General features: G+C 53.0%; 1 protein-coding gene across 1 annotated transcript; it reads right to left on the bottom strand.

The window, feature by feature from the left end:
- Positions 1-7,251: 7,251 nt before the first annotated feature.
- Positions 7,252-8,239, bottom strand: LOC146421971 (olfactory receptor 14A16-like). The gene has a single exon (XM_085046920.1). It carries the CDS (start codon positions 8,182-8,184, stop codon positions 7,252-7,254), a length of 933 nt encoding a protein of 310 aa, XP_084903046.1. The 5' UTR covers positions 8,185-8,239.
- Between the last annotated feature and the right edge of the window lie 1,503 nt (positions 8,240-9,742).

Raw genomic sequence — 9,742 nt, 5'->3', positions numbered from 1 at the left:
ATAACGAACCGGGAAATGGCCTCAGTCAAGATCCGAAAGGTCTCTTTTACATAGAAAAAGAAATAGTCCTTCCAGACCCACAACCTATAGGTCCAAACACAGCAATCAATCCACGGAATATGCTACCAGAAACTAACATCACAGATTCAGATAATCTATGGAAATTGGTAAGAAATAGCTACTATGCTTTAAATGCTACTAATCCTAACTTAACAGAACATTGCTGGCTTTGTTATAGCTCTAAACCACCCTTTTATGAAGTTATTGCTATTAATGGAAGAGGGACTAAAACCAATGACAGCAATCCAACCCAGTGTAAATGGGGAAGTGACTTAAATATAAGAGCTGGAATCACCTTAGCACAAGTAACTGGAACTGGCACCTGCATCGGTCAAGTGCCACAAGAAAAACAAAGCCTGTGCAGTAAAATTATGGAAAATCCTAACAATCAAAGACCAGCTAGATGGTTGTTACCCGTAAAAAATGCACATTGGGTTTGTGCTAGTGTTGGGGTCACCCCGTGCATACCCTCAAATGCTTTTAAAACCACGGATCATTGCATTCAAGTCATGATTATTCCCCGACTTACTTACCACTCTAATAAATATGTGCTGGATCATCACATGATACCAGAACACCCTTTAATAAGAAGAGAGCCAATCACAGCTATAACTATTGCCACTTTATTAACATTAGGGGCTACTGGAACCAGCACTGATATAGCTTCTCTCGTACAACAAGGAAAAGAGTTTTCCGCACTAAGAACAGCAGTTGATGAAGACCTTGTAAAAATTGAAAGCTCTATTACTGCGTTAGAAAGTTCTCTAAGATCTCTGTCTGAAGTTGTATTACAACACGGAAGGGGTCTAGAGATTTTGTTCGCACATGAGGGTGGATTGTGTGTGGCTCTAAATGAAGAATGCTGTGTGTATGCTGACCATACTGGAGTAGCCCGAGATGCAATGGCAGAGCTACGAAAAGGACTAGAAAAGCGTAAACGAGAAAGAGAGGTCACACGAGCATGGCATGAAAATTGGTTCCAATCTTTTCCCTGGTTAACAACCTTACTATCCACCATTGCTGGACCCCTAATTATGTTAATCCTAGCCCTAACGTTCGGACCTTGCATTTTTAATCATCTAATTACACTTGTCAAAAACCGTTTAGAAGCAGCACATCTATTGCCTATTACAATACAGTATGAGGGCATTCCAGTTAATGAAGATTTGGCTCTCGAAGATGAAGATGAGTTATAGACAAGTTGGTCACCACTGTCAGAGCCTGGATTATCATCCAGACGAACTCGTGAACTAAATGAACATGAGAGAGGGGGGGAATTGTAATAAATTACAATCAGTTTAGTTCACAAACTGTTTGAAAAGGGTGATAAGCCTTAAATTGCCTTTCCATTTATTTTTCTTTTTGCTGTTATAAAAACGATTCTTGCTTTAAACCAATATACTTAAACAAGTGGCTCTGCAACCCCCACAGGATGCTTACAAGCGGCATTTGCCCAACCCCCACGAGACAGATACAAAAAGAATTTGACTCAGGGGCCATAAAACCGCCCCCTACCAAGAGCCCTGTGCAACCCCCACGGTGAGACCATCCCAGGAGGCCAAATAACAACCACTCAACGCAGAGCACAACAGTCTAGACGACTCAGCAGCCAATCAAGGATTCATGAAGGGACGCCAATCAAGGCATACGGAGGGAGTGGGATACGAAAGGGTTATAAAAGTTAGTCCTCTGTAAGCCGGGGTGCGGTGCATAGAGGTATGCTTGAACCTCTGCCCGTCCAGCACTGTCTTGACTGATATCCGCCTGCTTTTAATTAATAAATTCTTTAATTGGATCTATGTCTCTGATTGGATAATGAGGCTCAATCTATAACAAGCGCCAGGAGGGAAGGTTTGGCGTGGGCTCTTCCCCTTGGCCGGGCTCTCCCTACAGCCAGCCCTGGCCTCCCCTGCTCGCACAGCCCAGAGGTGCAGCCAGCAGCCGCTGGCGCCAGGCTTTGGAGGGGGCAGAGGGCTGGGTGCTGCCCAGGGAGCTGCTGTGCCGCCCCATTGCACAGCCCAGCTGGGCTGGAGCGCCATCGGCACCCAGCTCGGGGCCGGAGCAGCCTGGAGAAGAGCCCACATGGCCTCTGGGTGCAGCAGTGGGCAGGAGCACAGCTGCCAGCCCCACGCACTGAGCGCCGTGGTCAGGGACCTTCTCCAGGCTGAGGCTGGGGCTTCCCAGACATCCTTTGGGGCTTCCAGGCACTCCTTACCAGGCACTCGCTGAACTTCCACAGCTCCTTCTTCTTCACCAGCTTCTTCATATCTTTCCTCTTCAAGAACTCGGTCACCCGAAGCAGTGTTGACCAACAGACCTGGAGAAAACCCTCTGCTAGCTGGAGACCTGGAGAAAACCCTCTGAAGACCATGGGGGGAGCAGGAGGTCCCCATGCAGCCCATGGAGTCCACAGGGGTGCAGAGATCCACCCACAGCCCGTGGGGAGGTGCCCACGCCAGAGGAGCAGGTGGATGCCTGGAGGAAGCTGTGATCCAGTGGGAGTCTCATACAAAGAGTTAAAGCTGCAAAGGCCTTGCAAGGGAGAGAAAGGCCTTGCTCCTGGCATGGAAGCAGCCTGGCCTCGGCTCGGGAGAGTCTGCACCCTATGGACAAGAGAACTCCTGTTGCAGCAGAATTCAGGCGAGATGCTGCTTGTGAGATTGGACACACACCAAAGAAATTCCCAGAGGACTGTCTCTCGTGGGAGGGACCCCATGGCTAAGCACAGGATCCCTCTCCCTGATGGACTGACCGGAGAAAACCCCTTACCCTGCCCCCTGCCTCTGCTGTTGGTTGGAAGGAGGGAGGGGGATGAGCAGAAAAAAAGTGTCTTAAGTGGGAGAGGGGGTTGAGTGAAAGAATGGTGTCTGAAAAGCTTATTTTTACTTCTCATTTATCATCCGACTCTATTAGGTTAATAAATCACTTTGCAACTTTAAGTTTTCAACCTGTATTTGCCCTTTTTTGGTGCATCTCTTCCACCACTGCCTTATCTGAACTCAGGAGTCCAGTGTGTGTTTATCAGGTTTTTTTCCCTCTTCTCCTGCACAGCTGCAGCAAGGGAGACCAGAAGGAGCAAATATAGGTGCCTGGCATTTAGCCGGGGTCAAACCTCGGCAGTTCCCCAAGGCCCTGCAGTGTCACAGTGTCTGCTTGGTTCTGTTGGGCTTCTGGAATCTCACAAGGGTTTCCTTGGTTCTGCAATGTCACAATGCCTCCTTGGTTCAACAAGGCCCCACAGTGTCACAGTGGACTCCCTGGTTCCATTTAGCCCCACAGTGTCACAATGGCCCCTTGCATCCCTGGGGCCCTGCAGTGTCACAATCATCACAGAATCAACCAGGTTGGAGAAGACCTTTGAGATCATCAAGTCCAACCTGTGACCCAACACCACCTTGTCACCCAGACCATGGCACCGAGTGCCACATCCAGTCTTTCCTTAAACACCTCTAGGGACTGTGATTTCACCACCTCCCTGGGCAGCCCATTCCAATGCCCAATCACCCCTTCTTTGAAGAACTTCTTCCTAATGTCCAGCCTAAACCTCCCCTGGTCCACTCTTGTCTTCTCACTGTTGCCCAGGAGAAGAGCCCAACCTCCACCTGGCTGCAGCCTCCTGTCAGGGAGTTGTAGGGAGTGATGAGGTCTGCCCTGAGCCTCCTCTTCTCCAGGATAAACAACCCTAGCTCCAAACTCAGCCACTCCTCACAGCACTTGTGTTCCAGACCCTTCCCCAGCCTAGTTGCCCTTCTCTGGACATGCTCCAGCCCCTCAATGTCCTTCCTAAACTGGGGGCCCAGAACTGGACACAGCACTCGAGCTGAGGCCTCACCAGTGCCGAGTACAGGGGAAGAATCACTGCCCTGCTCCTGCTGGCCACACCATTCCTGATCCAGGCCAGCTGCCATTGGCCTCCTTGGCCACCTGGGCACACTGCTGGCTCATGTCCAGCCTGCTGTCCATCAGTGCCCCCAGGTCCCTTTCTGCCTGGCCACTGTCCAGCCACTCTGTCCCCAGCCTGTGGCACTGCAGGGGTTGTTGTGGCCAAAGTGCAGGACCTGGCACTTGGTCTGGTTAAACCTGACATTGTTGGATTTGGCCGCTGGATGCAGCCTGTCCAGGTCCCTCTGCAGAGCTCTTCTACCCTTCAGCAGATCCACACTCATACCCGAGTTGGTTTCACCACGGTTCCAGCCAGGTGGGGATTTGTCTCTTCTCCTGGGCAAGAGTGAGAGGATGAGAGGACACAGACTTTAGCTGCTCCAGGGGAGGTTTAGGCTAGACACCAGGAAAAAATTCTTCACAGATTGGGTGACTGGGCATTGGAAGGGGCTTCTCAGGAGGATGGTGGAGTCACCATCCCTGGAGGTGTTTAGGACTGGATGTGGCACTCAGTGGCATGGTCTGAATGACTAGGTGCTGCTGGGTCAGAAGTTGGACTTGATGATCTTAGAGGTCTTTTCCAACCTGGTTGATTTGGTGATTCTGTGATATTTGTGACACTGCAGGGCCCCAGGGAAGCAAGAGGCCATTGTGACACTGCAGGGCCTAGTGGAACTAAGAGGACCATACTGACACTGTGTAATGCATGGCATCATAGAGCCAAGGGGCCATTGTGACATTTTGGGTACTCGTGGAACCATGGAAGCCACTGTGATGCTGTGGGGCCTTGTTGAACTAAGGGGCCATTGTGACACTGCAGGGCCTCCTTTAACATAAAGGCAACTGTGACATAGCAGGGCCTTGTGGAACTAAGGGAATCCTTCTATCACTGCAGGGCCTTATGGAACAAAGGGGCCACTGTGACATTGTGGAGCTAAAAAGAATAAGGAAGACTGTTTTGACACAGTGTGGCCTTTGTGACACTGCAGGGCCCCATGGAATCAAGGGCCAGTGTTACTAAATGGAGCCTTGTGGAGGTACGGAGAGCACTGTGACACTGTGGGACACTGTATAACCAAGGGGCCATTGTTAAACTGTGGGAATTAGTGGAATGAATGAAACAATTTTGACACTGCAGTGCCCCATGGGACCAAGAAGCCATTTTGACATAGGGGAACCAAGGAGATCATTGCTGCCCTGTGAGACCTCAGGGAATCAAGGGGGCATTGTGACACTGCAGGGCTTTGAGGAACCAAGGGACATTGTGCTGCTGTAGAGACTCATAGAATCATGGGGCCCATGGTGAAACTCTAGTGTGTAAAGGAATTGTGGTGACACCAAGCTGGGTGTGAGTGTGGATCTGCTGGAGAGCAGGAGGGCTCTGCAGAGGGACCTGGACAGGCTGCATCCAGGGGCCAAATCCAACAATGTCAGGTTTAACCAGACCAAGTGCCAGGTCCTGCACTTTGGCCACAACAACCCCTGCAGTGCCACAGGCTGGGGACAGAGTGGCTGGACAGTGGCCAGGCAGAAAGGGACCTGGGGGCACTGATGGACAGCAGGCTGGACATGAGCCAGCAGTGTGCCCAGGTGGCCAAGGAGGCCAATGGCACCTGGCCTGGATCAGGAATGGTGTGGCCAGCAGGAGCAGGGCAGTGATTCTTCCCCTGTACTCGGCACTGGTGAGGCCTCAGCTCGAGTGCTGTGTCCAGTTCTGGGCCCCCAGTTTAGGAAGGACATTGAGGGGCTGGAGCATGTCCAGAGAAGGGTGACAAGGCTGGGGAAGGGTCTGGAACATAAGTGCTGTGAGGAGTGGCTGAGTTTGGAGCTGGGGTTGTTTATCCTGGAGAAGAGGAGGCTCAGGGCAGACAAGGTGCTGTTAGGTCACAGGTTGGACTTGATGATCTCAAATGTCTATTCCAATCTCATTGATTCTGTGATTCACCGAAAGCACCCTTGGAGCAGCTGCAGGATGAGCCCTGGGCCTCCTCTTCAGAAGGTCCAGCAGCCCATGGCCCTCAGCTTCTCCCCACAGGCCCCAAAGCCCATCCTGTCAGTCCTGCAGAGCCTCTCCAGCTCCTCCTCACTGCCCCACAACAGGGAGCCTCACAGCCACACACAGCAGTCCAGAGGTGCCCCCCTGGCCTGTGCTGCCTCTGGCAAGGGAACAGCACGAGGCACTGCAGGACCCTGCAGACAATTCATGAAGCACTTGTAGGATGATCCTGCTCACCAAGGGATGTTCCCATGGTGCCAAGTCAGGAACTGAAATGGGGAGTGGGGCCAGAGAGGAAAGGGCAAACAGGGACAACCAACAAAAAAAAAAAAAAAAAAACAAAACAAAAACCACCCCACACCCACACAACAACACCAAACAAAACCACACCAAACAAACCACACCAACACAACAAACCCACCCACCCCACCCCCCCCCCACACCAACACCCACACACCAACCCACCCCCCAACAAACACCCACCACCCCCCCAAACAACACCTGGGAGCTGGGGGAGAGGCCAGGGCTGCCAAGGGGGGATGTTGTTGGCAGCTCCATGAGGACGCTCTGGGACGCTGCCCTGGGCTGTCCAGCGCAGTGGGGATGGATCAGCCCCTGCTCTGCTGCTCCTTCCCGGCTCCCCCAGGCACCTTGCAGAGCCCCAGCCATGCTGTTTGCCCCCAGCCTGCCCACGGCCACCCTGCAGCTGCTCACGGGGGTTTTCTCTGCTCAGCATTGGCCTGGGCGTGTTCTGGAGAGACCCTGGGCAAGGAGCCTCGAGCCCCCAGGCCCTGCCCTGAGGCGTCAGCTGTGCCCCAGCAGTGCCCATGGACTGTCCCTGCTGCAGCCCCGGCACTGCCACCCCCAGCACTGGCAGCGACCCCGAGAGCACTCAGGCCCTACAGCAACACGAGGGGCAGCAGGGCAGCGGGGCAGTGGCACGGGAGCAGCACTGGCAACACCAAGTGCTGCTGCTCCTAGGCACAGCTGCTGTGCCACCCCTGATCTGCCCCAGCTCTGCACACAGACATTGCTGCTGCAGCTCCAGAGAAGGGAACAAAAGGGGATCTCTGGTGAAAACTTGGCTGGGAGACCCTTTAGTTTACTTAAAGCCACCTTGAGCACAGCTCCTCATTGACACAGACTGTGGGCCACAACAAACATGGAAAGAAACAAAATGAGAAATGGCGCAACGACCTTTATTTGTGGATGTTAAAAAACTAAATCAAAGGAATAAAAACCCACAACCGAACCAACAAGAATTATCAAAGATGACTCATATAACAAGAGATTTACAGAAATTGGCAACCAGTTTAATGTTTCTGAAATTGTCCAGTCATCAGTCTCCACAGTGCTGCCTTGAGCTCCTGGTTCCTCAGGCTGTAAATCAGGGGGTTCAGGCCTGGAGACACCACTGAGTACAGAATTGATACTGCCTGATCCAGGGACGGGGAGGAGATGGAGGGAGGCTTCAGGTTGGCAAAAATGGCAATGCAGATAAACATGGAGACCACAACCAGGTGAGGGAGGCATGTGGAAAAGGCTTTGTGCCGTCCCTGCTCAGAGGGGATCCTCAGCACAGCCCTGAAGATCTGCACATAGGAGAAAACTATGAACACAAAACAACCAAATGACAAACAGGCACTAACAGCAAGGAGACCAAGTTTCCTGAGATAGGAATGTGAGCAGGAGAGCTTGAGGATGTGTGGGATTTCACAGAAGAATTGGCCCAGGACATTGCCGTGGCACAGGGGCAGGGAAAATGTATTGGCTGTGTGCAGCAGAGCAGTGAGAAAGCCACAGGCCCAGGCAGCTGCTGCCATGTGGGCACAAGCTCTGCTGCCCAGGAGGGTCCCATAGTGCAGGGGTTTGCAGATGGACACATAGCGGTCATAGCTCATGATGGTGAGGAGGAAATACTCTGCTCCTAAAAAGAAGGAAACCATAAAGACCTGTGCAGCACATCCTGAGTAGGAGATGTCCCTGGTGTCCCAGAGGGAATTGTGCATGGCTTTGGGGACAGTGGTGCAGATTAAGCCCAGGTCAGTGAGGGCCAGGTTGAGCAGGAAGAAGAACATGGGGGTGTGCAGGCGGTGGTTCCAGGCTACGGCGCTGATGATGAGGCTGTTGGCCAGGAGGGCAGCCAGGGAGATGCCCAGGAAGAGGCAGAAGTGCAGGAGCTGCAGCTGCCGTGTGTCTGCGAATGGCAGGAGGAGGAAGTGGCTGATGGAGCTGCTGTTGGACATTTTGAGTCTCTCGACATTGGAAGCTGTTGAAGGAGGAATGACAGTGAAAATTTAGGGAAGATTTCTCATAGAAAAGTCAAAGCCCTTTCTCATAGACCCTTCCCAGCCACTAAACACATCCCCCTTGTATATGTCTTGAGCCCTTCCTTCACCTTGGTCATTGGAGCCCTGGCTGCTGCTGGCCAATGTTGTGTGAGGAGCTGGACCTTGACCTGCAGGGCAGCTCGGAGTCAGCCGTGCTCCCCCAGGCAGTGCAGGGGACAGTGAGGGCAGGGACCAGTCCTGGTGTTTAAACTTGGACATGGCATCTGCTCCTGAGGCACAGGAGCTTGTTAGAACCAGCACTGCCAGAGCAAAGGGATAGGGATTGCAGAAGGCAGAATGAGAGATTCTGCTGTACCTCGAGGTGAGGCTTGGCTGTGCTGGCTGCGAGGGGACACAAGAGCTCTGCTGCTCAGGGCAGCTGGCAGATCCCCTGCCCTGGCAAAGAGCCCTCAGGGCTGCAGGAGCTGCTCTGCAGGACAGCCCTGGGCACCCCTGGCTGCACCCCCACCTTCCCAGCCTGCAGCCATCCCTGGCAGCAGGAGCTGTCCTGCCCTGTCCCTCTGACGGTGCCCAGGGCAGACCCGCTCTGCAGCACATCCTCCCCCAAACCAGAAACACCAGCAGAGCCATCCTTACAGTCATATCAGTGCTGTCATGGGTCAGCTCTAGAAGATCCCTGCAGCCAAAGACTTACTGTGTCAGAAGTTGTGAGGATTTCTCCATGAATAAGCTCAGAATTGTCCTTCCATTTGCTTTAAGCCTCTGTCTGCTCCACTGCTCTCAGGTACCTGCAGGCAGCACCCTCAGCCCTGCTGGGCTGGCAAAGAAACTGCTCCTCAGAAGAAATGTCTTTTTAAGCTTTTCTTGGTTGCCAGGAGTTCCCTCTGTGCCAGGAGCCCAGCCCAGCTCAGCAGCACAGCAACAGCACAAGGACTTTAATGAGCCTCTTGGGTGTTAGGGGTTGTTTACATCAGACTCAGTCCCTGAGTGTGTCTTCAAAAAACTTCTCAAGAATTCAAAGTTTCTTGAAGTTTTAATGGGTCTCACTGAGAGACACTACTGAGAAAGTGTCCCCAGGTTCCAGTCAGAGGAGAATACTGGAGGCAGTGATGACAGCTGGGGACAAACAAGGCAAAGGTGTCTCTGATGCTGAGCAAACCTGGATGTGCTTCAGGAATGCAAAGGGCCAAGGCCTGAGCCCCAGCCCCTGGCAAGTCAGATCCTGTCCCTCCCTCAGTGCTCAGGGCTCTTCCCGGGGCACTGGCATGTGGGGATGTGCAATGCCAAGGGCAGGACCATGGGGCAGCCCCTGCCAGGCTGCTGGGCAGGGACAAGGAGGCAATGAGGCCCCAGGGCTGCAAGGGTCACTTGTGTCCTCCTCATGGCCTCAGGGCCAGGGACAGCAGCCATGGCCAAAGTGCTGCACAAGTTGGCTCTGTCAGGGCCTTGCAGCTCCTGCACATCCCTCTGCCCTCTCCAGCCCAGGCTGTCCTACGCTGTCCATGCCCTGCGC

Source organism: Lichenostomus cassidix, unplaced genomic scaffold (genome assembly GCF_008360975.1).
Source record: "Lichenostomus cassidix isolate B80296 unplaced genomic scaffold, HeHo_3.0 HiC_scaffold_46, whole genome shotgun sequence".
Lineage (NCBI taxonomy): Eukaryota > Metazoa > Chordata > Aves > Passeriformes > Meliphagidae > Lichenostomus > Lichenostomus cassidix.
The sequence above is the reverse complement of the archived record's forward strand: the minus strand, read 5'-3'. Positions and strand labels throughout refer to the sequence as shown.